This window comes from Pongo pygmaeus, chromosome 12, assembly GCF_028885625.2.
Source record: "Pongo pygmaeus isolate AG05252 chromosome 12, NHGRI_mPonPyg2-v2.0_pri, whole genome shotgun sequence".
NCBI classification, from domain to species: domain Eukaryota; kingdom Metazoa; phylum Chordata; class Mammalia; order Primates; family Hominidae; genus Pongo; species Pongo pygmaeus.
Genome location: NC_072385.2, coordinates 90,386,237 through 90,414,226, shown reverse-complemented (window position 1 = coordinate 90,414,226; position 27,990 = coordinate 90,386,237). Strand labels below are relative to the sequence as shown.

The following is a 27,990-nucleotide window of genomic DNA, read 5'->3' as shown; positions in this document are numbered from 1 at the left end:
AATTCACTTCAAGCTGGGTGTAGGTGGCATAGGTACCTATAATCCCAGCTACTCTGGAGGCTGACATGGAAGGATTGCTTGAGATCAGGAGTTCAAGACCAGCCTGGGCAACATAGTGAGATCCTATCTCAAACAGCAATAACAACAACAAACCCCCCTAAACACCAACTCACTTCAGAGCCCCTCCTCTATTTCTAGAGGATGACTTTTCTAATTATCCAGAAAACTACCTCTGAGGATACGCTGAATGGCTATCTCAACCCAGGATATTTTGTTGAGCTTCCCCTTCTCCCAGAGATCCCACTGGCCATCTCTGTAGTCTTGAGCACTTCACATCATCGTAACAGCTGTCCATGGACCAGACACTGCCTCTCCTTCTATTTGGCTATATCCTGTGGATAGGAGTTAGGAGGAACTTCTCTGATGGAGGCCACATTAAGCCATGTAAATGTGGAAACATAAATTAAATAAAAAGAACCCACCTCTGCCTTTCCGATTTCCAATTTTTACCATGGCCCCCAGCCAAGTAACCATCATATGGCACTCTTAGACAAACAATAGGGGATTTGTTTAAACCAAAATGCAAAATGGTGATGAACTGCAGAATATATATATTTAAACAAGTTATTTCCCCCACTGTAACACGGAGAGTTTAGCTGTGCATGCAGGGCCAGCTGGCAGCAGCTTGCAGGGCCTGGCTGGCTACCAGGACTGCTCATTTACCTTGCCCTCCCTGGGGGAGGTGTGACGGCAGAGCTGCATTTTTATGGTATGCCCCAACAACCATCCTGCTTTTCTTGGTCTGGAGCTTTGTGAGTGTTTATACTCACAGCCATATGTAGACGCTGCCCTACAGCCCTCCTACTTGGATTTTCCTTTTAAAGTGAAGCCATCCTCCATGCCCTGCTCTGGTGGTGGACCAACTTATACGGAATTCTTACTGAGCCACCATGCACAAAGTAAGAGACTGTGAGCTGTTAGTCTGTCCAGAAAGTGACTGAAAGTCCAGCTATGCATTGCAGAGCACAGTGGGCTTTCCCTGGAAGAGCAGGTTTTGATCCTGGGGAATGTAATCTGTGAAAGCAGAGGGCCTTACCCACTCTTACCAGGGTTCTGGGTAGGCATTCAGCAAGGCCCCAGCAGCCTGCAAAAGGTACTGGGGTCCCCTTTTTAGGTTAGGGCCAAAGCCACAGCCTCCTCTGTTTCCCTTAGGATTGCTGCTGCTCTAGGAAGCCCACAGCTTCAATGCCATGCCTTTGCCTTTCCCTCCTAATATTAATCACCTGCCTTTCCAGGGAGCCCCCAGGGAGCCTCCAGAATCCTCATATTTTTCCATCTTTCTATTAGGCATCTTGTTCTCATTACTGTACTAACACTCAAGCTATGTGCAGAGAATGATGAAAAAGAGACCTTGGTGTGGGGCTTGGGATTTGTTCAAAGCCCGGGGAAACTGTTTTAGAGGGTGTATGTTTTTTATTCCTTTTATGAGATGCGTGTTTCCCTCCCTCTGTGACTTGTTTAAAAGTAAAGTTTAATATGCTGCCAGAGTAATTGCTGGTTAATAACTTAATAAGCTATGTGCTAGGAATTATGGGAGAAAAGTAGTATCCAAGAACACTTTTATTGTACAGTTTGGGGCTTGGAAGATATATAGCTTCAAATCTTATATAGAATGTTAACAGAAGTCCCCTTTCTTTTCAAACCTTACTTTCTCCCTAAAAGCATAAAAAAGGATAAATAGGTGAGGTGGATGAAATCTTCTAGATGCTGCCTGAGCTATGTAAATCACAAGGGGAGAATTTCTAACAGCACCGTCAACAGGACCGTGGTCACGTGAATTTGGCAAGGCACACACTTGGAAATTAGCCCTGGTAAAAATAGCAGTAATGATAATAACAATATCAACAGCTTATTATATTAAAAGTTTTCTCTTTAAAAAGTATTCTTATTTTATTTTATCTTTATAAAATTCTTAAGAAGGAAGAAAAATAGAAATTATTATTCCCATTTTTACAAATCAACAAAGTAGCTCAAGTGACCTAGCCAAGATAAGGGCAGAAACCAAGAATAGAATCAAGGTTTTCTAGAAAACAAATTGTATCTATGTGTCCCAAACACAATCAGGTGAAAAGTGAGACACTGGGCCAAGCAATTAGAAACCACGTAGACTGGTGTTATATCCTGGTAGCCAGTCTGGTGAAAAGCAAGGCTCCAAGTGCAGCTGTTTCTGTGAGGATCAGCATAAAGGCACATTTCCAACGTGGCGATTATGTTGATAGAGACTTCCTTATTTGACAATAGATAGTTCCCGTATCTTCTTAGCACTTTTATGTTTACACTTCCATTACTCACTATGCCCTCCCCTGCTGTCTTCTATTTCACACCTTCATTTTAGAGCTTCCCACTTTACAGATGAAAACTCAGGCCTAAGGAAATTACAGGCAACACCTTGCTGGGCAGTAGTCCAGCAGGGGCCAGACCCTTGACTTGCTAACCTTGAGTATTCTCTGCCTCTCCTCAGTGGCAGAGCACTGTGTTTTCTGGCTAGAGGCTTTCCATTCACCAAGTGCCTCTAGATGTGACTCTTCTTGTGGTTACCCAGGAGCACAGAGCCTGTGGACTGGTGAGGACCCGTCTGGCTTAGGGAGTCCTAGAGTGAGCCCCTGAACTTGTGTGGGAAGGTATTATTCCCAGAGGCCCCCAGGCCAGTCTAATTGCTGAGGAAGCCTGATCATCACTGGCAGCTGAGGGGAAGGAAAGGCTAGTGAGACTTAGGAGGGCCTCTCTCCAAGATGCTCCCTTGGCCCATTCATGTAAGACCAGCTCATGCTGCCCACAGCCCTCCTGGAGGTGGCCGAAACCCCAGCCACACGGGACAAATGTATCAGGGCTGAGCAGCTTAATATGAGGGCAGACGTGCTCCTGCCAGGCCAGTGCACTGCCGTAAAGCCTGCGTCAGTTACTGACTTCAGTTAAAGGTGCTGTATCTACCAGGTCACTACTGGAAAACAGCTGTGTGACCCAGGAGAACAAACTTATTTACATATTAAAATTTAGGGACAGCCAGCCACCTGAGAGTGAGGAAAAGGGATATGGAATAGTTAAATTTTGATGGCAAGAAGGTCTGGAGCGTGAAGCCCTATCCATGGAAGGCAGCTCCTAAGAGAGGGCCCTGGCAGCCCAAGGACATGGAGTTGTAGAATTTTCCACAAGGATGATCAGGCCTCGGGAGAGGAAGAAAGCAGATCAAGAGGCAAAAAACAAACTTGCTATTTACCTCCCTAATTTGAGCCATCTTCTGAGACAGCCATATCTTTCAAGTAGGAAGAAGTCGCCTGCCCCCATGTCTATTACCTCTTCTACAAATATCAGCTTAGATTAGATCACTGTTTTGAAATAGGGAGTTAGGGTGCTTCTCTTAGTCCCTTCTGGGGCTACCAATAGGAGGGAAGCCATGCAGGTGGGTCTCCGGGCCCCCACCCCAGTTTAGACCATATTGAAACCATTTCTACTATCTTCAATATCTTGAATTTCCACATAAGCTGGTTTGAAGAATGAATTCTACTGGATTAGATGATCTCTAAATTCCCTTTACCGTTATAAATTCTGTGGTTCTATGGTACTCTTAGCAATGTTGGAAAGACAAAAGCCATGTGGTCTCAAGTGCATACAAGTATCTCTATTCCCATTACTATCTGCCCAGGCAGGCAACAGGGGCTTCCAGGTGACAAGGACTGCTACTAGAGAGATTTCTGTTAATCCTTAAGAGAGACTAGAAACTCTGATGACCACTAAGCAAGGGTGGAAAGATGTAAAGCATTTAGTGTATTTCATGTGCATATAGATAGCAGACTACTTACTAGTGTCAGCCAGGGCTCACTAACTTCCTCTTAACTCCTGATCAAGTCCATATTCCTCTGGCTGACATCTGAGGGTTTCCACAACTGGTCTCTTATCAAATCTTGCACTGCTCTCTAAAGCACAGCAGCTTTCCTTCAGCTTGATCTCCTCACTGGCCCATGATATATCACATGCACTCCCTCCAGTCCCTCCAGTATCCCACTGCACATTTGGTCCACCATCTTGATATGCTCTTTTCCTACCACTTTTTGGTGTTTCCAAATCACACCCTGCTCTACCGCCCATCTCAAATATCTAACTCCTCTGAGAAGGCCTTCCCTGACTATCTTAGTCCACACTCTTTTCTGAACTCTTGTACTTACTGTATGTACTTCTATGTGCTTCACTGTCTAAATTTTCATTTAGATTCAACCATTACTGAACTCTGACAACAGAGACTCCATTATATATATCTGATACACACACACACACACACACACACACACACACACACACACACACACACATACACACACACCCACCCACATTAGGTTCCCACAATGCTGGGCGCTGTACTAAGATACCTTTTGTGTACTTGGGCAATGAGACCTTCACAATTTACTTGGCAACAAAGGTACTATACAAGTATAACTTTACTCAGTCTCCAATCTGAGACAATTAATCTTATCTTTTTTTTTTTTTTGAGACAGAATCTTGCTCTGTCACCCAGGCTGGAGTGCAGTGGCACGATCTTGGCTCACTGCAACCTCCAACTCCCAGGTTCAAACAATTCTTGTGCCTCAGCCTCCCAAGAAGCTGGGATTACAGGCCCATGCCACCACGCTAAAAAATTAACCTTATCTAATAATTAAACTCACCTATCCTTAAAGACTTCTCCCTCTTCCTGAAGACTTCCTTGACACCCCTACCCTGACAAGCTGGCATTTATTTCTCCCTTCTCTGCTTCTGCAACACACTTTGACTCATTCTAGCATTGACATAATCTTGTTTATAGTTATTTGAATCCATACTTGTCTTACTTGTGGGGTTTCTGAAACACAGACAATTATCATTCATTCATATATTTCCCACTGTGCCTACTACCATTGTCTTGTAATATCTGTGACTCCGAATTGGCTTTAATTGACTGAGAATGGCTCAATGAAGGTAACAAAGGTGTTAATTTATCCAAAAGATGGAAGATGTTACATGCTAAAGGAAAAAAAAAAACCCACTACATTAGGGCTTTACATAATATTATGAGAATGTGCTGAAGACACTTAAAGCCTGCACTCCCTTGCAAGCTTAGCAATGACAACATTGTCCAAATCTTCCAACAGCAACACCCCAATAAGCCAACAGCTACAAGTGGAACAAGAGAGAGATTTCTGAGCCCTCTATTGAACTAACTGCCATCTCCAGGTTAGGTTTGCAGATTTCTATATTTAAAAAGTAGAAAGCATCAGCAGTTGGGGGTTGAATTCTTGGCGTGTGTGCAGTTGCGTAAAAGGACTATTTTTATTTCTCGCTGCACTATGAGGAAGCTTTGATCTTGGACGACTTGCTCAAAGGCCCAGGGTAACATATTGATCACTTTTGACTGCTTTTACCCAGACTCGTTTCCATAAGCTCAGTCGGTCAACAAGAAATACTTCATATATTTTCAAACTTCACTTTTCCTCAAACAGCTTATTCCTTTAAAACTTGAGGCTGTATTTGTAAAAGGGATATTTAATGAAGAAAATGTTTTGCACCTTGTCCCACTGGCTTGGGGTGAAATACGATAACGTTTCCTTTTGTATTTAAAAAACACAAACAGGATCTCATCCGGAGATATCATGACCTTAGACATTCCTGAGACGTCTGAAAGGGAAGTGAACATATGTCAGCATGCTTGGGTTTAAAATACACCAACTTCATTTCTCTCATCATTCAAATCTGCATGAGGCTCATGTGACTTTGAACAGGCTGTGCTGGAGGATTAAAGAAGGGTCCTAATGAGAACCTCTCTCTTCCAGTAAAATCTAGGAATTGAAAAGCAGTGACTACCTCTTCCATTTTTTTCCTAAAAAAAAAAAAACAACTTTTTCTAAAATTAAAAAAAGGAGGATCCTTTTTTTTGAAAGAAAAAAAGGAGGATCCTTTTTTTTGAAAGAAAAAAAGGAGGATCCTTTTTTTTGAAAGAAAAAAAGAAGGAAAGAAAGAAAGAAGAAAAAATGAGAGAGAGAAAAGAAACAAACCAAAAGGCAAAACATAACCCCTAGCAATGCCTGGAAACTTGCTGTGTGGCTAGTGATCCCTGTTAAGACTTGCTTCCCTTAAAGTTTTGGCATGGACCACAAATGATAGCCTTAAAATGTCACATGACCATCTGAATATTTTAACAATCATCCTGGACTGGATTCATTTCAACGGCATGGAAGTGAAACAGCAACTTGCAGCTGTGGCAAAAGGCTGTGGCCTCTTTCTATTTCAAGTCATTGCAAAAGAAGGATCTCTTTCTTCAGGAGGGGACCAATCCATGAGGGATTTGGGAAGGAGCTAAAGGACAGTGGGAAAATGGAAGCAGACCTAAAACCCAGTATTTCTGCCTGGGAAGTGTAGTCTCTTGTGTGAATAAATTTGGTGGTTAGAAAATAAATGCTGTTTTCAGCTGTTGTAAAGCAAAACAGAATCCTAAACCAGAACTTCTGCAGCTGGCCACAGACCCCCTAGGGAAGAACTGGGATTGCCACACAAAAGCCTCAGCTTTGTCTCTATAAGCATATTTTCCTTACACATTTAAATCCACAGGCCCTTCAGGAGCACACCATTCAGCTCAGTGGGGTCCAGTAAGCAAGACAGAAAAAGGAGAATAGATGGGAGTATGGATAGGGGGTGACAGGGGAGGAGACAGGAAAGTGACTGGAGTATGCATGAGGGGGATGGAGAAGCAGATGAGGCGCACATGAAAGGGCACATGGAGGACTGCATGGGGGTGTGAGGGGCACTTACAGGGAAGCTGGACAGGGAAGTGGATGGATTATTAGAATTAACTTGGGTAGCAAGTCATTGGGTCTGGTACATTGAGCAGGCTTTCAACAAACATTAGCTCCCTCTACCATCTCTTCCCCTCATCAGCACTGTTTTATGCAAAAAATTTATTCCCAAGGTTGCTTTCCTTGTAACCTTGGAACCTGGTCTTGTATTTCTGAGAGCCTGTTTTTCTCACCAGAATATCAGACTGTTATTTTCCAAAATGATAAACACACTGCATGCCAACAAAGCACTGGTCCCACACAGGGCACTGAGGCCACTGGGATGGCTGCCCAGACAACGGAGTATGGACTTCCCATAGAGAGCCCTGGGGCCATGAAGCCCCTCAACACAGGTCATCCCAGGTGGGTAGGGAGAGAATCTTGGGCTGATCCCTTCAGTAGCCTCAGCCCTCTCCTGTAGCTCCAAGCTCAGCCACAAGCCCTTGAGAATGAGGGAATGGGGATGGGAGTATTTCAAACGCGGGAGCTGGAAGATCACAGAGCCTGGCACTCTGACCCTGGCTCTTCAAGGTACGTACTCTGTCCCCTGGGAGCTGGTCAAAATGGAGGATCTCAGGCTCCACCCAGACCTAGTGAATGAGAGTCTTCATTTTAATAAGATTCCCAGGTGATTCACGTGCACATTTTCTTTCTGAGAATCACTGTTCTAGAGAAGGCTTAAATTACTGCCATTCAAAATCCTCACATAAAAACACTGGATAGATGGAGGCAGTGTGGTCAAGTACAAAGAGCCCAATAAGGTGCTGGGAGCTAAGCCCTCAACAAATGTCAGTAGTTGTCAGGTAGGATGTTAATTCTGGTGAATTCTGTGAAAACGGATAAATCCTCCAACCTCTGTGGGCTGTAGTACTCCACATGCACAGGGGTGAGAGTAGACTCTTAATACAATAAACTTCATGAGATTCCTTCCAGTTCTAAAATTCTAGGTCAATGATTCTATTTGATAAGACTCTGTTCTGTTGCTCTCTTTACACTGAAGTAGTGGTTTTAATATACAGTTGTAGTATTTGATATGGCCTGGCATACAGCAGGGCTCAATAGGTATTTGTTGAATGAAGTAATACAGGGATAGCTATTCTATTTAAGCTTCAACTTAATAAAACTGGGCTGAGTGTGGGTGGCTCATGTCTGTAATGCCAGCACTTTGGGAGGCCAAGGCAGGAGGATCACTTAAGGCCAGGGGTTATAAACCAGCCTAGGCAACAGAGCAAGCCCCTGTCTCTACCTTAAAAAAAAAAAAAAAAAAAAAAAAAAAAAAAGGGCCAGGCGTGGTGGCTCACAGCTGTAATCTCAGCACTTTGGGAGGCCGAGGCGGGTGGATCACGAGGTCAGGAGATCGAGACCATCCTGGCTAACACGGTGAAACCCCATCTTACTAAAAATACAAAAAATTAGCTGGGCGTGGTGGTGGGCGCCTGTAGTCCCAGCTACTCAGGAGGCTGAGGCAGGAGAATGGCGTGAACCCCAGAGGTGGAGCTTGCAGTGAGCCGAGATCATGCCACTGCACTCCAGCCTGGGTGACAGAACGAGACTTCATCTCAAAAAAAAAAAAAGAAAAAAAAAAGTTAGCCAGGTCCAGTGGCACACACCTATAGTCTCAGTTACTTGGGAGCTGAGGTGAGAGGATCACTTGAGCCCAGGAGTTCAAGGCTGCAGTGAGCTATGACCATGCCACTGCATTCCAGGCTGGGTGACAGAATGAAACCATGTCTCTCAAAAAAACGATTTTTTTTTGTTTGTTTTTGAGGCAGAGTCTCACTCTGTTGCTCAGGCTGGAGTGCAGTGGTGCAATCTCGGCTCACTGCAACCTCCGCCTCCTGGGTTCAAGTGATTCTCCCGCCTCAGCCTCCCGAGTAGCTGGGACTATAGGTGCATGCCACCATGCCTGGCTAATTTTTGTATTTTTAGTAGAGATGGGGTTTCGCCATGTTGGCCAGGCTAGTCTCGAACTCCTGACCTCAGGTGATCCACCCGCCTCGGCCTCCCAAAGTGCTGGGGTAACAAGTATAAGCCACCGCACCCGTCTCCAATTTTTTTTTAAAGTGCCATAAACCTCCACAACAATCAACCATTAACCACACCACAGTATCAGGTTTAAATGGTACTTCTGAGGGCTAGTGAGATAACTTAAAATATCTGAATCAGAAACTCTGAGGGTGGGGCCTGGCATCATAGGTTTTAAAACCTCTCCAGATGATTCTAAAAACGCAGCCATGAACATTAAGAACCAGTATCAGCCAATCTGCTACTTAATAAATGCCAATAGCAAGGGATACAAACTCCTGTTTCCAAGGGAGCTCAGGTAACCTAATGAGAGATGCGGCTGGGCAGGGGCCGTGCAGAAGCACAGAGTATACTCATCAAGGGAGGATGGCTGGGATTTAGCTCTGGCCCATTGTGGCCAAGTGGGAATTTGAGCCTGGTGGTGCCAGATCTTCCAGTTTTTCAAAAGAAGTTGTAGATCGTGATTTACTATGAAATTTCCTCAGTTTAAAATGTCAGCAAATAATTTAAAAAAAGAAATGTAAATCCTCCACAAGTCAAACAAAACACAACTATGGCCAGTCTGACCCGAATGTACTGTCAGTTTGAGCCCTCTGGCTGACAGTGCACAGCAGGCCTGGGCCTGAGCAGCACCCTAGGGAGGGTCCAGGGGAAGACTCCTTCTAAAGAAGATAAAACAAAATGCTAACTCAGGGCCATTTCTGTGTGGTAATATAGAAAGTAAAAACTGAAGAACAATCTGTACCCGTTTGACTTATCTGTTAACTCATGCCAAGCTGAAATGTTAACTAAAATGGCTGTCAGACATGTGGTGTGTCTCCCCAGTTGTTTTCACTGTAGAAAAGATTTTTTATATTAAGGCAGTTTTGAGAAGAGTTAACGAAATAATATTTACAAATCTCCTCATACGAAGCTTGGCATAGAGTAAGCATTCAAAACGTAAAAGTTTCCTCAACTGAATTTTTTATATCTTAGTTAAAATTTTGGTGGAGGTCTCTCACGCACTGTTGGTAGGCAGATGGACTTTTTTAGAAAACAATCTGGCAGTGTATACCAAGACTTTTTCCATTTCTCCTTGACCAATTTATTCCACTTCTGGAAATCAAACCTAAGGCAATAACCCACAATCACACACACTCATACACACACACACACACACACACACACACACACTCATGTACAAAGATTTTTCTGAAACATCATCTATGACACTAAAAAAATGGGAAACAAACTGAATGCCAGCAATGGTTAGGTAAATTTAATGAGTAATTATTCAGGTGACAAAAATATGCTACCTTCAAAAATGATGTTTTCAAAGTTTTTTTTTCTTAATTCAAAAATAGGCAAAAGTATTTTATTTTTAGAGATGCACAGGTGGTAAAACTAGGAAGAAAAGCAAAGAAATAATTATCATAAAATGTCAAGACAATGATAACTTCAGATGAGTGATGGGGTATATTTTCTTTTAAATATTTTCCATTAAAATGTTTTAAATTGTGATGAAATATACATAATATAAACTTTACCGTCTTACCCATTTTTGAGTATACAGTTTGCTAGTGTTAAGCACATCCATATTGTTGTGTAACAAATCACCAGAACTTTTTTTTTTTTTTTTTTTTTGAGACAGAGTCTCCCTCTGTTGCCCAGGCTGGAATGCAGTGGCATGATCTCAGCTCATTGCAACTTCCATCTCCCAGGTTCAAGCGATTCTCCTGCTTCAGCCTGCCAGGTAGCTGGGACTACAGGTGTGCGCAACCACACCTGGCTAATTTTTTGTATTTTTAGTAGAGATGGGTTTCACCATGTTGGCCAGGCTGGTCTTGAACTCCTGGCCTCAAGTGATCTGCCCACCTCGGCCTCCCAAAGTGCTGCGATTACAGCTCTAAGCCACTGTACCCAGCCTCCAGAACCCTTTTCATTCTGTAAAATTAAAACACTATATCCATTAAACAATGCTCCATCCCCTCCTCTCCGTAGCCCCTGGCAACCACTATTCTACTTTCTATCTCTAGGTCTTGAGTACTCTATGTACTTTGTATTAGTATAATCATATAGTATTTGTCTTTTTGTAATTGGCTTATTTCGCTTAGCATAATTTCTCCAAGATTCATCTATGTTGTGGCATATGTTGGAATTTCCTTCCTTTTTCAGGCTAAGTAATATTCTGGTGTATGTATACACCACATTTTGTTTATCCATTCATCATTCATCAATGGACACCTGAGCTGTTTCCATGTTTTAGCTATTGTGCATAATGCTGCTATGGAAACTTCTTTGAGACTCCACTCTCAAGTCTGTTGGGTATGTATTCAAAAGTGGAATTGTTGGATTAACACAGTAATTCTATTTTCAATTTTTTGAGGAAATATCATACTGTTTTCCACAGTAGCTGTATCATAAAGAGTTTGAAATAATAACAAATGCTCTCATGATACTGTCGAGTGAAAAAAGGAAGGAAGCTATAACTTACATATACAGTATAGCCTTGACAAAGTTAAAAAAAAGCATAGGAAAAAAGATGAAGGAATTACATACAACTCTTAACCAATAATAGTGATTTATGAATTGTGGTAAGAATAGACTTTTACTCTCTTCCAAATTTTGTACTTGACTAATTTTCTATGATAAGCATATAGCACACAACAATGAACGGAAAAACAGTGAAAAAATTTTAGTAGGGCACATATTTATTTCTGGTTATCACATCCACTGCATGCATGCATTCATTCATTCATTTTCTTGAGACAGAGTCTTTCTCTGTTGCGCAGGTTGGAATACAGTGGCGTGATCTCAGCTCACTGAAACCTCCGCCTCCCAGGTTCAAGTGATTCTCATGCCTCAGCCTCCCAAATAGTTGGGACTACAGGCGTGTGCCACCACTCAGCTAATTTTTTGTATTTTTAGTAGAGACTGGGTTTCACCATGTTGGCCAGGCTGGTCTCAAACTCCTGGCCTTATGTGATCCACCCACCTTGGCCTCCCAAAGTGCTAGGGTTACAGGCATGAGCCACTGCACCCAGCCCTGACTAGTCCATTTAGTTCACTAAGTTTACTGAAAGAAACACACATGCAATATATAAACATACACATACACACTTATTTTTTTCCTTTTATAACCAAAGAAGGAGAAACTAGATAGCCAAATTCACTTCTGAAAAGTTTAAGCCTAATATAATACTAATTACAACTCTCAGCCAAAGTAAATAAGCGATCTAGCTGGGACAGCCGAGCTGGAATCTGCAAGTAGCAAGGGTGGCAGGGCATGGGGCTCATGTCCGTAATCCCAGCTTACTTGGAAGACTCTGGTGGGAGGACTGCTTGAGCCCAGGAGTTCAAGTCCAGCATAGGCAACACAGCCAGACCTCATCTCTAAAAAGAAAAGAAAAGAAAAGAAAACAAAAAAAACTTAAAAAAAAAAAGTTTTTGTAATTAGCATGAGTGTCAGACTGGGTGATTCGTCTCTCATGATGCCCACTGCCATCCTTTCCAGGCCAGCAGCAGACCCCTACGAGACGGCTACTCTCATTTCGTTTCTGGTCTAGGTCAGTTTAGTTTTCTTTCAGTAGTTAGTAAACTGCTTTAGACCTATGAGAGAGACAGTAAACTGGATCAAGAAGGGAGGGGTGGAGGAAAAGGGGAAGGAAAGGACTTGAAGGATTAATGAGCTGATTTCCATTAAGGCTTTGACATCTTGGAATGAAAAGCAGCCTGTAAGAGCAGAAGCCCAGTCCTTTCCTGAAGCCATGTTGCCAGCTGACCATTCATCACCAAAAATTCCCCAGCAACTCCATGGCTATTGCTTAATCACCTCATATAAATCCCTATTAATCTTGCAAAGTCAAAACACAAATATAGGACAAAAGTCTTCATTTTATGTTCCCGCAATTTCAGAGTCAAAATTTAAAGACTGAATTGGTTATCCAATAGCGCCAATCAATTTTTTAAAAACTTTGAGAACAAAAGGACAAATACATATCCACTAGCATTGTTGTACTTATGGCACTGAACAAACTCAGGCTAATGATCAAATAAATTATGGAAGGAAAAGGGTATCGGTGTTAAAATTTAAGGCAACATTTTTTTCTTTGCAAAAACATTAATTTTTCATAGCTTATATTCAAAAGATACAGAAAATCCTTAGTAGACTCAAAGGAACATTTATTCTTCTTTCATGTGTAAATTACCAGGGACATAAAAAAGCCTCTTCAGTAGTTGAATTTGGAATACTCTGCACTGTAATATCTTCATGGGAAAGGCAGGTGAGAAAGTAAAGACAGGGGTCTGTTCTGAGAAGGGACCGCTAGGACGAGAGGGGGTTCGTCTGAGCATGGAGTTAACTAGTACAGACAGACAACTCCCGGAACAAGAGGACCTCAGGGACAGGGCAGGCACGTGACACCGAGGCTTCATCACTTATACCCAGTTCTATAATTTGCTATTTAGGAACCTCAAAGTTATCCTGTCAATGATGTGGATAATATAGAAAAACTGATACAAAGCTTTGGAATGCATTGTGCTGTCTGGCAGTATGTTTTCCTTCCAAACTCTATTTCAGGCTCTGAACACATCCTGATTAACACTTGTAAAAGTGTGCTGGGGAGCAAAAGGAAGCCTGGTGTTAGGAACCATTCACAGACCACCCACAAAGTGGAAAGTTCACACTTGGATAATAGAGAGTTGACTGTACTGGAAACAGAAAAGTGGCTTTCCTAGATTCTGGGCAAGGAAGGTGGAAACCCAGTAAATTGCAGTGATTCATTCCTTTGTCTTCTAGAGCTGGAAAATCATGGAGAAAAATCATAAGTGGGGTGGGGAGCAGAGGGAAGGAGAATGGAAAGCCCAATTAGAAAACAGCAATAGGGACCACAGGACAGGTTTTAAAAGACCAGGAGGACTTCTCTTCCTCTTAGCTGCAGAGGAAGCTGATGGCAGCTTTGTCAGCCATCTTCAGGCACTGCACAACATGAAGGTCCACTCAATGGCTGGCCTGCCGCTCTATCTCTTCCATCCCATCCAACAAGAGGTAATGGACTCAGGAAGCCAGTGGATAATGACTTTCTATGAGAAGCATGAAGGAGTAGCAAGCTAAGGGGGCAGAAACTCCTTCCTTACAGCACTTCAAGAACTAGAGTGTTAGGATACTTGGGACAGTCCTGGCTAGAAGCAGGTTTCAGAGGATAATTTCTGGACAGCCCTGACTTCTTGATCCCCAGAAATAACAGGTAGGAAGAAGTGGCCTATTACCTGGCAAACAGCTGAGGGTACTGATGTGATATGTATCTTTGGGACGCTAAGAGCCACACAGAAGGCAAATGGTACTAGGCTTGGGTAAACACTTTATGGGTAAGCAACTCCTACTCTCTAAATAAAATGGAGAAAACAGGTTGGGTGCAGTGGCTCACACGCCTGTAATCCCAACACTTTGGGAGCCCGAGGCAGGTGGATCACCTGAGCCCAGGAGTTCAAGACCAGCCTGGGAAACCTGTTAAAACTCCTTCTCCACCAAAAAACTGCACAAAAATTAGCCAGGCATAGTGGCGTGTGCCTGTAGTCCCAGCTGCTCAGGGGACTGAGGCGGAAGGATCACTTGAGCCCCAGGAGGTCAAGGCTACAGTGAGCCATGGTAGCGCCACTGCACTCCAACCTGGGTGACAGAGCATGACCCTGTCTAAAAAAAGGGAGAATAGACTAACAGACTAAAAATGAGAGGCTCCCAATAATTTTACTGGCATTTCAGACACAAGATAATTTCTCCATCAATATCCCTGTCCAAAGCTATTAATGTTGAGACAATAATTGAGATACACACATCCACACATTGGGAAATTCACCACTGGCTCCTTCACCAAAAGGTTTCTTACAAGAGCTTTCACTGTGTGGCCTGGGCATATTTCTTGAGCCCCATACTCTGCCACTTGTGCCTTACACTTTAGGTTCCAGAGGGCTAACTTCCTTATGGGTCTGCAAACCTACAGTGCCGTTTCATATTGCTGTGTCTCTGCCTATGCTATTACCTAAGCCTGGAATTCCCCTACCTGTCTTGGCTACTTGGCAAAATTCTGGCTCACTCTTGATGGCCAGTTTGATGTCAGCCCTCTCTCACCCCCTCTTCTGGGGTACTGCTGTACCTACTACAGACATTTGTTATAATACTTAATATACCAGATGAAAATTATTTATACACATCTTTCTCACTTCCTGGAAGTCCCTGGAGCCAGGACTAGCTCTTTTATATTTCGGTATCCCTACATCTCCTAACAAAAAGGCTAGCAGGTAGCCTGTGCTCAACAATGCTCTGTTGAATTAAACTGATTTGAGAGCCTCACACAGCCCATTACTTGACTTGCCATAGAAGGTAAGAGCCCAACAAAAGTGACCAAAAGCATACTTTTTGAAAAATAAAAAAGAGAGTCTTCTACCTTAGACAGCCAATATACTTTTTTCTTTTTTTTAAACTTGTTTGTTTCTCAAACTCTAAGCATCAGAAATTTATTTATTTTTGAAGCAAGGTCTTGCTCTGTCATCCAGTCTGGAGTGCAGTGGTGCAATCATAGCTCACCAGAGCCTTAAACTCCTGGGCCCAAACCATCCTCCTGCCTTAGCCTCCCAAGTAGTTGGGACTACAGGCATGCACCACCATACCTGGCTAATTTTTGTTGTTGTCGTTGTTTTGTAGAGATGGGGTCTTGTTATGTTGTCCAGGCTGTTCTTGAACTCCTGGGCTCAAGCAATCCTCCTGCCTTAGCCTCCCAAAGTGCTGGGATTACAGACATGAACCACCGCACCCAGCCAATAAACTGACTTTTAATTAAATGCGTGTACTATGGCAGGAAAGGTGGTAACACTAACACATGCGCCTCTTCTGGAGCTACTCTGGTGGAACTTACAGAGGACCTACGGGGGCCTTTGCAGTTAACACTATCCTACCACCACCAGACTCCTGCAACACAGATTTTGAACATGGCGTTACAGAGAGGACTCCCTGTATATTACATGAGAAATTCCTTTTACTCTTTCATCTTTCACACAGTAAATGTTCTAAGTTCCAGGATAAACTAACAATGGCAAGGATGAAAAATATGTTTCTATTCTTTTTTGCCTTGCTTATTCAAGCTACCTTACTACCCACCTAAGAAAGGCAACTTCCATCCCCTCTTGCTATTCACACCCTATCTGTCCCTCAGTGCCTACTCAAGCCTATAGCAATCTTTAATCTCTGAGTTGCCACGGCACCTAAGAGTCTGTACCACATGATTTAGTCAATTACTACCTTTCATTGTTATAATATCTAACACAGGACTGGACACGCAGCAGGTTTCAACAAAAACAAGCTGATTGGTGGGCAGATAAAAAGCCATATTACATGCCCCTCAGTCACTTAGCAGTTTTAGAAAAATTGTCAAGAAAATATTTTTCTTTCTTTACCACAACCCAAAGTTCTAAAAGGATAAATACTCCAATAAGTTTAGAAAACTCATGCCAATGACTTTTAAAACTCCCCACAACTACAAACAGCAATTCTCAAATGTATTCCTAACCCCTGATAACTCCTTGCTCATGTGGGATTTTAACATACCTCTTGGCCAGCCAGAGTTTGGCTTTGGTACAAACAGTGATGTCAGTCAGCTCGTGCTGGAAGTCTGAATTCGTTCCATGTTTGGAGTCTGAGTAGGCTTGCAACAAATGAAAAACCTAAACCAAAAAAGAAAAAAAATCCTGCTGTGAAAATATATTTTTCCTAAATGCTCAGTTCCTCCCTTTTAAGTTTCCTTAAAATGCTCCCCTCAAAGAAAACAGACACCTGCAGAATGTAGCTCTGGTCCCTTTGCAGAAAGGCATGTTGGTTTTGGAGGATGTAGCAGTGGTGAGAAACCCAAGTCCTTAATCCATACCTTGTTATGGGTTTCTCACACAATCCCCAAAACTGATGACTGTGGCCCACCAATCATCTGCCACAAGAGTTTATTACAAACAACCTATACACTGATTTCAGCAAAGAAATGCAAACATCTTTATGTTAGCTGTTGCACATGAAAATAAAATGTGCCTTTTAAAGTCAAAGTCTTAAATTTAAAGAAAAATACATTGTTTGAGAGTCTAAACTGGTTTACATGTCTGAATTCATTAGAACAGTCTTGGCTAAAGAAGTAGGTCAAACTAATTCTTGCCTTAGCAAATACTGGGCAGTGATGTTTGTAACTATTTAGGGTTTTTTTTTTTTTTTTTAGCAGATCTTCCCGTCGATGTCAGGAGTGAATGCAGCAATGCAGCCATGCCCCACTTATACAAGGATACTCGCGTATATGCACGTATGCACGTATGTATGTACTGCATTCAGCAATGACATCCGCAAGGCCTCTGTGAGGAGTACAAATCTATAGCAGACAAAGAATAAGGACAAGGGCATAAATGAGATCTTTTGACCTTGGCTAGTGCCAAGGAGAAAAATGCATGTCAAGAGAAATCCTTCAGTCTCCAGCCTCCTTATCTAAATCAAGAGGAAGAGGTGGGTGTGGCAAAGTAAGCATAGATAAACACACTAAGAACTCTGAAAGTCTATTTTAATAACATCTGTTTTCTTTCCCTATTATATCCTTCTCTAGAGCTGTGAATAATTCTTTCTGTGTAACCAGATTCAACGTTTTCCTCTCTTTCTCTCCTATCAACAAGGGGCTCACAATAGTGAAATAATTGAGAGTTAGATATGGAAGGGGGTAATGAGAAACAGAAAAGGCCAGATAAAATCAATCCAGAGTCATCAGACCCTAAATCGGTAAGCTGGCAGGTTTTACTGGGTCAGACGTCTGCAATCACCAACAACAAATACATGCCAAGCACTTTCTGTTTAGAGAATCAAAATAAATTTCTTCTAAACAGAAGTAACTGTACAGGAGAGTGAACACAAGTCCCAATGTGGAGACTGAAAATGCTTTCTCTAATAATGGATCTGTTATTGCAGAAGCAACAGATCAAATGTCATGCCTTCACCACACCCCCGCAGGGACCCAAACCACCCGTTGTGGAGTCTGGAGCAATGGGTCTGGCTGGAGCTTCTGTTCTTATGTGGTGACTGCCAGAGGGAAAAAATACCTCCCTCAGCCTGAATCCCCACTGTCCTGAAAGAGCTGGCAAAGTCACTGGGCTTTGCTTTACTTTTCTCTACAGCTGCACAAAACCAACCACCAGGGCTTTTCATGGTGTCATAGGATCGCAATTAATCAGCAGACACCAGCAAAATACATGACTTCGGAATTTACTTGTAAGGAAACCTGTGAGATTTTCAAATGCTTCTCATTTAGAAGCAATCACTTCAAAAATAACTCCTGATGGATGTTTAAACTTAGTCCTATATTTGCTCACCTTACTTGGCAAAAACAAGACTGTTTTTGAAACGCTTGGTAGCTCTGGTTTATGAAAATCAGCCTACAATTCTGTCACACTGGGTACAAATCAGACAATTGTGACTCTGGTTATTCACCAGGAATGGAGAGCGATCTATTTACACGAGATAAATGGAGAGACAGGTACGCTGAAAAGAACTGTGGCGGAAATAAGCATGTCGAAGGGCCAGGGTCAGAGAAGTCAAGGAAAAAAATGGGGCAGGGAAGGAGAGGGAGAAGAGAAGACAAGGGAAGGAGAAAGGAAAGAAAGTTTTATAAGCAATTGTATGAAACAGGTTAGTGTTTCTGAGATATTTTTCTTTAAGAAAATAAAAATATTTGAATACACAACTAACCTCATAGACACTTAGTGTGTTGGGTTCAAGAAAAATGAGACCATCCTTTGGCATGAGGTCCAGGTATAAGGCCAGGCCCTTTGAAACTAGGATTTGATCAAGGTCAGACTCAGGAGCTCTGGCAGCTCTCAAGAAGGGCAGTTTGTCCATCAGCTCTTAAAGGATGGCAAGTGGCAAGGCAACTCTTTCTTCCTCACTTTCCTAAAGTTCTGGTCCCAAAGAATTCTGAGGCTAAGAAAGCAGTCAGGCCCAGGCCTGTACTGAACCAAGCACAGAGAAACCAAAGCTGCCAGAACCAAGGAGGACGATTAACTGAACACACATGAGAACTCAGAAGTTCAGTGTCATTTTATGTGTCCTAAATTGGTAACTGAATCCAAACATTGTCAACAAATATTTATTAAACAACTCTTATTACCAGGCACTGTCCGAGGGGTTGCAGCAGAGACCAGATAGTTCCTTGCTTTCCTGTAGCTTACATTCTAGTCACGGAGACATGAAAAATCAATAGCTTTCCTGACTCTGCCTGGTCACGATTTACAACCTGCATGGCAGCATCGTCATCACTTTTGTTTTTATGCTTGACCTCCCCCTCCAATAAGTCTGATGCACTGTAGGAATTCAACAAGCATTTGCCAAATAAAAACGATGTCGGTATTTGGTGCTTCTTCCTATATTCACTCCTTTAGGACACATTCCCTTGGGTTTGGTGAGCTATTGTAGTGCCGACTTCTGTGTCTGGAGTGGAACGGAGAGCTATATCACGCTGTACTCCTCACCCCCATGGATGCCTCATCTGATGGTGGAGGCAGGAAGGCTAGATTAGTGCTAAGAATCCAGCCTCATGGGAAAGTGGAAGAGCATGGATTTTGGAGCCGGGCAGAGATAGGTGTAAACCAATTATCAGTTTTGTGGCTTTGGGGAACTTAACCTCTGTTTCTCCATGGTAAATGGCCTATAATAATATCTAACTTGTAGGACTGTAGAGAGATTTAAAAGAATATATATACTACTAGGCACACACTAGGGAAGTGATAACAATGTTGATTCTTTTCCATGTTCTGTCTGCTCCCTCTCTTCCAGCCCCATTCCAAAAATAAACAGTCAGAGAAGACTCTGCAGAAAGAGTGATATGCATACGTGGCCTTAAAAACAATCTTGCCAGAATCAAGGGAAGGGTATGCAAGCAGTGAAAACAATTAAAACACATTTTAAGGGTATTAAAATATTGGTAATGCCAACAAAAAGAGTGAATCTTAAACTATGGACTTTAGTTAATAATAATGTGTAAATACTGCTTCATTAATTGTAACAAATGCACCACACAAACACGAGATATTCATAGTAGGAGAAAATTGGGGGAAGGAGGTGGGGAGGAGAAAAATATTTGGGAACTTTCTGTATTACCAGTTCAATTTTTCCGTAAATCTAATGGTTCTAAAAATAGTCTCTTAATTTTTAAAAATATTGGTACTATTCAGGGGACGGCAAGTGGTCCTGTGTGCGCAGAGCACAGCTAGGGTGTGCACAGGGTGGTAGGAGACACAGCTGGAGAAAGGAGTTGGGTCTAGTCAGATAAAGACCTTAAAGGCAACGTCATGGAATGTGTACTTTATTCTGTGGACGGCAAAGGTTTCTTCAGAGAGTGCTGTTGGGTGATGAGATCTGTAATTTGAAGAAAAAAGCCAGGGGCAGTGTGGAGGTCATAGCAGAAGGGAATGCCCAGGACTACTGCAGTAGTCTAGACAAGAGGAGGTGAGGGTTGAAACCAGCGGCTCAAAACCAATAGCCTGTGGGCCAAAAGTGGCTGCAGATGTTTTATTTAGCCCACATAGTACTTTTAAATCAACCTTTATGAATTGGGAGATTTCACATTAAAGTCATCCTGATTTCCATTTTGAAAAATTAGATCTGGCTATAGCGGCCCACCTTCCTGTAGGGCAAACAGTCACCTGGCCGGAGCTGAGCAGCAGGAGCTTGCCCCGGAGATGAGAACTGCACTCTCTAGACCACCACTGTCACCACTATTACTATTGCCTGTTACTCTAGTCACTAAGACGGAGGGTCAATGCCATTTATCAAAGCTCTTAGGCTTTCTTGTTTGTTTGTTTTAAACTTTTGGAGAATCAAGAAAAAAATAAAATACTTACTGAACCCAAATCTCTAGTAAAAGTTTGAAAACAAAGAATGGGCAGGGAGCCCCTGTGTTTATACTCGTCTCCCTTTGGTTCACTTACCTGCCTGGCACGGGTAGGATTCTGATTTTGTGACATTTCCACCCCACTCCAATCTAAACTAAAACAGAAATGGAAGGAGAGGAAAGGATACATTTGAGAGAGCTTCTGCGGGCTGCAGAGGCAGGGCTTGGCAACTGCTTTAGACATGGAGTTAAGCCATAGGAAAGAGCCTCTTAACTTGGGCAGCTGGTGAACAAGGGGCATCTTTCAAGATGCAGATCATAAGAGAATCTACAGCAGGCTTGGGAATGAGGGAGGGGAATTAATGAGTTTGGCTGGGAACATTCGTGTGATGACTGCTTTACTTAGGGTAATTTATGTCGCAAAAAAGAATTCTTCAGGGACAAAAGGGAGCTCTATTAATAATCACACTGGGAAAAACAGAGGACAGATGCTTACCCCTAGCTGTAATAGGTCCCTTGGAGAAGGGTTAGAGGTGGACATAGAGGTCATCAGCACAAGAAACAGGAGAAAGCTTTGTTGCCCTAAGATAGTTATGACCCAATCAGAAAAAGACTGAAAGCACATTATGAAACAAACAAGTACAAGCCAACAGCATCATCCATGACTATCATAGGCATGGAGCTGCCAAGAGATGGGACTGTCAGCCCTGCCCCGAGGAGGGGGTGGTCATGGAAGCAGCTAGGAGGAACAGGGAATGCACTGCAGGAGGGTGTCAGTGAGTAGGCTGATTTCTTGCCCCTGAGATGCAAGCCTTAATGAAAGTTTGAGGGGAACTGAGAAGTCTGGAGAACCTGGAAGCAGTTACCCTCTGTCCCTCACCCCTCCACTCTAAACACAGAGAGACTCAGGGGAGCCCCAGGCATCTGTGCAAAGCATGGGGTCCATTTTGGCAGCTTTGAAATGCTCTTTGAACAAATGCCATGGGCCTAAAAAGAGTCATGAGGCAGTTCCCTGAAAAAACTTGCACTGCACCAGTAAAATATGTCTAGTTTATGCTGCTGGACTAAAATAGCAACTTGTGTTAGACAAGATCAAGATGATATATGGTTGTTTGGGAATGCAACGCTGAGATGGGTTTTCCTCTTCACCAAGCATGGCTTCCAGGCAATTTTCCCCCTTATAAAATCAACAGCAGCTGAGCTCCAGAAACCAGCAGGATCCAGCAATAACAGGACAAGGTTAGACAGGCTATGAAAAAAGACAACTCCAATAAGAAAAGAGATGCTCATTTCAAAGGTCAGATATAAATGGGGTAAATGTATCGTAATCATTAAAAACCTCAAATTCTGAAGATAAAAAAACCTGTCCACTTCTGCAACTGTATTTTCTTAAAAGCAAATGCTGTTTTTCCCTTGCTGCATGCAGACTACAGGTGAATATTTTTGACCCTATCACCTTCAGCCAAGTATAAAATTTCTGTATCTGCCATTTTGCCTAGTTTTCTCCCTGCATTGCTTCAACCCCCAAAGCTGAGTCAGTGCCACATTTTCCTTAGTGTTTACACAGGATTTTATTTCGACTGGTAAAACATCTGTATTTTTTCAGGGACTTAAATAAATGATCTATGCCGGGAATGTACAGTATAGGGTGATGTCAGGCCCCCTTTTTTTCTCGACTCACTGGGCAGAACAGGCAAACATTGTTTCAGCCTGTAGCTGGGAATGTGAATATTTATCCTGTCGACTTAATTCATACAAACAGAACTGCAGGCAGGCAGGCAGAAGTATTTTATGGCTCTATGTCAGATTGAAAGGGGGTAAAAGGGTAAAAGGGAGATGACTGAGGGAGGAATCTAAACTTTCTAATTCACAGAAACAAGCCCAATCACATCACTGCTGGGAAACAGATACAGCAAAAATTATTCAAAATGCAGATCGTGTTTGTATGTGAGTGCAGGGCAGGGTAGGAAGGCAAGAGAGAGAAAGGTCTCTAACAATACAGTATGTCATTTGCAGTCATTCCAATGTGGACTAGGATTTGTTTTCTGCTTCAGGCATATTAACTGGAACCCCAACTAGGCAGTAGGCCTCTCAAGAGCACCCCTCTTGCCTCTGACTTCCACAATGCAGGGTGCCATGCTTATTGGGTATAAGTACCTACTTATATCATCTGTACAGAGCTCAACATGTTGTTTTTTATTCACAGCCCAACTGGGCTAGAGCCAGAACCTTGGGATACCTGAACTCCTCAACCTGGTCATTCCCCAGAAGAAAGTGCTTGGTGGGAACTTGCTGTCCACATTAATCCACCAATCTGCTAGAGGGCCAGCCAGAAAGCATTTCATGTGGTTGCTTCCCTAAACTTCAACCTGTTTATTGGGTAAGAATACATCCTTAGGACGGTCTTGCTAAATCCCCAAAACATGACACCTTACTGTGTTGTGTGTTGCTGCCAGGAAAAGGATGCTAATTACAAAGTGTAATTACTTCCTAGCTGATTCTGGTTTGGGGAGAGAATCACAGGAAACAGGCCGTGAATATCTTTAAGGACTACAGTGTACAAAAACACAAAGCCTGCTGGGGACTGGAAATTCACTTTGGGCCTCAAATCCATCCCCTCCTTTCTATTAACACTCCCACTATTCTAGTTCAGGAGCAAGAAGACTTTGCACCCAGATGATAAAAACAACTTAACTGCCTGGTCTCTGCCAGCACTTATTTCACACATGGCCAGCAAAGAAATATTCCTAAAGCCAAGCTCTGAGGACATGACTCTCAAGTTCGAAATCCATCAATGACTTTCAACCTCCTAAAGAATGTGCTTGCACTAAAGGCTCAATCTACCTTTTTAGATTTAATTTCTGTTTCTTCCACTTTACGAACCTATTCTGTGGCCACAAAGAACAATTTCCCATTCCTAACAACTTACAAATGCTTTCCTGGCCAGGACGTTCCCTCATTTGTCTCCCCACCTTCTCCAACTCCACCTACTGAAATTCCATTAATAAAGTAAGGCCCAGCTTAAATGTCACCTTCCCCATAAAACTCTCCCCAGCTTTCCTCAACTACCCCCACTCCCACCCTAAAACTCACTGTTTTTCTCTTCAGTGCCCCAACATCTCCTTTAATTTGATGATTTTAAAAAACTGTTTAATCCCATCATCACGGTTATCAATCTATACTATCCTTTTCTAGAATATAGACCTCTTTATCTGGCAGGGAGAGGGGCTGAAAACAGAGGATTCATTGATTCGGAATTCTTCCACGGTCTTGCTAGGGGGTGGCAGAACAGAAGCTGCACTTGCAGCAGCAGCTGGGGTGCTAAAAGCCACCTCTGTAAACCCTGGTCACACCAAGATGTTGGGGGAAATAGTATTGACAAGAGAGAAAGTATACATTTGTCTTGGATCATCTCTCACCTGTTGTTCTAAATTCTATAAAGTAATTATGAGTTCCTTCACAGGGGAGACTTGTCAAGGGCCCTCAACAAGGGCCCCCAAGCTGTTGCTAAGGGCAAGGTTTGGACAGTGATGTCAGATAGTCAACTTAACCCAAATATACAAATGAAGGCCTGCATATGAAGAATTTAAAATTAACTAACACTAACATAATACCTGCTCTAACTAAAAAGTTCCTAATTTTAGAACACAGATACATTTCTGAAAATCTAGTTATAAAATTATTTGTAAAATAAATCTGTTTAAATTCTTTAGGAAGAGCTGTATTATATGTGATAATTTATCTTGCTTATATATCTGGATCTTCAACTACTGAGTTTTCTGAAAGAGAGAGTATCAAGATCAACAAGAAACTCTTAATGTAGTAAAACTTACCAATGAAAAATAATACATGGTGCAGTGGCTCATGCCTGTAATCCCAGCACTTTGGGAGGCCGAGGCAAGTGGATCACCTGATGTCAGGAGTTCAAGACCAGCCTGGCCAACATGGCGAAACCCCATCTCTATTAAAAATACAAAAATTAGCCGGGTGTGGTGGCTTGTGCCTGTAATCTCAGCTACTTGGGAGACTGAGGCAGGAGAATCACTTGAACCCGGGAGGCGGAGGTTGCGGTGAGCAGAGATCGCACCACTGCACTCCAACCTGGGTGACAGAGTGAGACTAAAAAATAATAATAATAATAATAATAAAAAAGCAGATGATTTGTTCAGTCAAGACAAAGTTAATTTTTTAAAATAAATTTTATTGTGTATATTTAAGGTATAGAACATGTTATGAGGAGAGGGAGAGGGAGAGAGAGAGAGAGAGAGAGAGAGAGAGAGAGAGAGAGAGAGAGAGAGAGAGAGAGAGAGAGAGGGTTATTACAGTGAAACAAATTAGCATACTCATTATTTCACATAGTAACCAGCATCCCTACCACCACCTTCCAGGGCAAGAGTGGGTTATTAACTACAGTCCTAATACTGTAGTTAGATCTTTCAACTTGTTCATCCTACGTAATTGCTACTTTGTATCCTTTGACCTACATCTGATTTCCCATCTCATACTCCAACCCTGGTAACCACTAACCATGAGTTTATTCTCCAGTTCTATATATTTGACTTTTATTATTTTTTTAAAGATTCCACATATAATTAAGATCATGCAATACTTTTCGGTGTCTGGCTTATTTCTCTCGGCAAAGTGTTTTCCTGGTCCATTCATGTTGTAGCAAATGGCAAGATCTCCTCCTTTTTAAAGGCTGAATAGTATTCTACTGCACATAACCTATCTCTCTCAGTTTCTTTATTCATTCATCCATTTATGGATACCCAGGTTATTTCACTTTCTCTGGATACATACCCAGAAGCAGGATTGCTGGGTCTTATGATGGTTCTATTTGAAATTTCTTTAGGAATCTTCATACTGTTTTCCATTATGGAGGCATCAATCTGCATGCCCACTAACAGGGTACAAGGGTTCCCTTTTCTGCACACCCTTACCAACACTTATCTCTTGTTTTTTGATAACAGCTATCCTACGAGGAGTGAGGTGGCATCACATAATGGTTTTGATTTCATTTGAATGCAAATCAAATGATTAGTGATGTTGAGCACTATTTTATATACCTGTTGGACATTTTCATGTCATCTTTTTTGAGATATAAAACAGATGGGTATTCAAGTTCATTGTCCATTTTTAAATTGGGTTATATATTTTCCTGCTAATGAGTTGTATGAGTTATTCATAAATCTTAGATAATAACCTCTTATCTGATACATGGCTTGCAAATACTTTTTCCCAATCTGTAGGCTGCCTTTTTTCACATTTTATTTTATTTATTTATTGAGATGGAGTCTTGCTCTGTTGCCCATGCTGGAGTGTGGTGGCACAATCCTGGCTCACTGCAACCTCTGCCTCCCAGGTTCAAGCGATTCTACTGCCTCAGCCTCCCAAGTAGCTGGGACTACAGGCACGGGCCATCAAGCCTGGCTAATTTTTTTTTTTTTTTTGAGATGTAGTCTTGCTCTGTTGCCCAGGCTGGAGTGCAGTGGTGCGTTCTTGGCTCACTGCGAGCTCCGCCTCCCAGGTTCACGCCATTCTCCTGCCTCAGTCTCCCGAGTAGCTAGGACTACAGGTGCCTGCCACCATGCCTGGCTAATTTTTTGTATTTTTAGTAGAGATGGGGTTTCACCGTGTTAGCCAGGCTGGTCTCAATCTCCTGACCTCGTGATCTGCCCACCTCAGCCTACCAAAGTGCTGGGATTACAGGCGTGAGTGAGCCACTGCACCCGGCCAATTTTTGTATTTTTAGTAGAGACAGGGTTTTGCCATGTTGACCAGGCTGGTCTTGAACTCCTGACCTCAAGTGATCCGCCAGCCTCGGCCTCCTAAAGTGCTAGGATTACAGGCATGAGCCACCACGCCTGGCTACATTTTATTTTTTATGGGTATATGGTAGGTGTATATATTTATACGGTACATAAGATATTTTGATATAGGCACACGATGTGTACTAACCATTTATCATTTCTTTGTGCTATGAACATTCCAATTATATTCTTTTAGTTATTTTTAAATGTACAATAAATTATTGTTGACTGTAGTTGCCCTATTGTGCTATCAAATACCAGATATTATTCATTCTATCTAATTAACTATATTTTTGTACCCATTAACTATTCCCCTTTCCTTTCCTCCCCAGCCTCTGGTAACTATAATTTTACTCTCTCTCCATGAGTTCAATTGTTTTAATTTTTGGCTCCTACAAATGAGTGAAAATGTGAAATTTGTCTTTCTGTGCCTGGCTTATTTCACTTAACATGGAACCTCTAGTTCTATTTATATTTTTGCAAATGTCAGGATCTCCTTCTTTTTTATGGCTGAACAGTACTGCATTGTGTATATGGACTACATTTTCTTTACCATTTGATATGGTTTGGCTGTGTACCTACCCAAATCTCATCTTGTAGTTCCCATAAACCCATGTATTGAGGGAGGGACCCAGAGGGAGGTAATTGAATCATGGGAGTGGTTATCCTCATGCTGTTCTCATGATAGAGAGTGAGCTCTGACGAGACCTGATGGTTTTACAAGGGGTTTTTCCCCCTTTTGCTTGGCACTTCTCCTTGCTGCCACCACGTAAAGAAGGATGTGTTTGCTTCCTTTTCCGCCATGATTGTTAAGTTTCCTGAGGTCTCCTCAGCCATGCTGAACTGTGAGTCAGTTAAACCTCTTTCCTTTAAAATTACCCAGTCATGGGTATGTCTTTATTAGCAGCGTGAGAACAAACTAATACACCATTCATCTGCTGATGGACACTTAGGCCTTAGGTTGATTCTAAATCTTGGATATTATGAACAGTGCTGTAATAAACAAGAGAGTGCAGATATCTCTTTGATATACCGATTTCCTTCCTTTTGAGTATATACCTAGTAGTGGGATTGCTGGATCATATGGTTTTGCTTTTTGAGGAACCTCCAAACTGTTCTCCATAGTGATTGTACTAATTTACATTCCCACCAACAGTGTACAAAGTTTCCCCTTTCTCCGTATCTTCGCCAGCATTCATTATTGCCTGTTTCTTGGTTAAAAATCATTTTAACTGAGGTAAGATAATTATAGGCTGCCTTTTCATCTTGTTTATTGTTTCCTTTGCTTGCAGAAGCTTTTTAATTTGATATCGTCCTTTTATCCATATTTGCTTTTGTAGCCTGACCTTCTGGTGTGACAGCCAAGAAATCACTGCCAAGGCCAATGTCAAGGTTTCCCTTGTGTTTTCTTCTTAGAGT

At 42.2% G+C, this 27,990-nt stretch overlaps 1 protein-coding gene across 10 annotated transcripts in view; it reads right to left on the bottom strand.

Moving 5' to 3' along the window:
- THADA (THADA armadillo repeat containing) overlaps positions 1–27,990 on the bottom strand; it is a 366,352-nt gene that overhangs the window by 95,251 nt on the left and 243,111 nt on the right. For all 10 annotated transcript variants that reach the window (XM_054475156.2, XM_063648769.1, XM_054475159.2 and 7 more), the window contains one exon: positions 16,462–16,577. In XM_054475156.2, the coding sequence (XP_054331131.1) occupies positions 16,462–16,577 (116 nt within the window). The remainder of the gene's footprint in view (positions 1–16,461; positions 16,578–27,990) is intronic.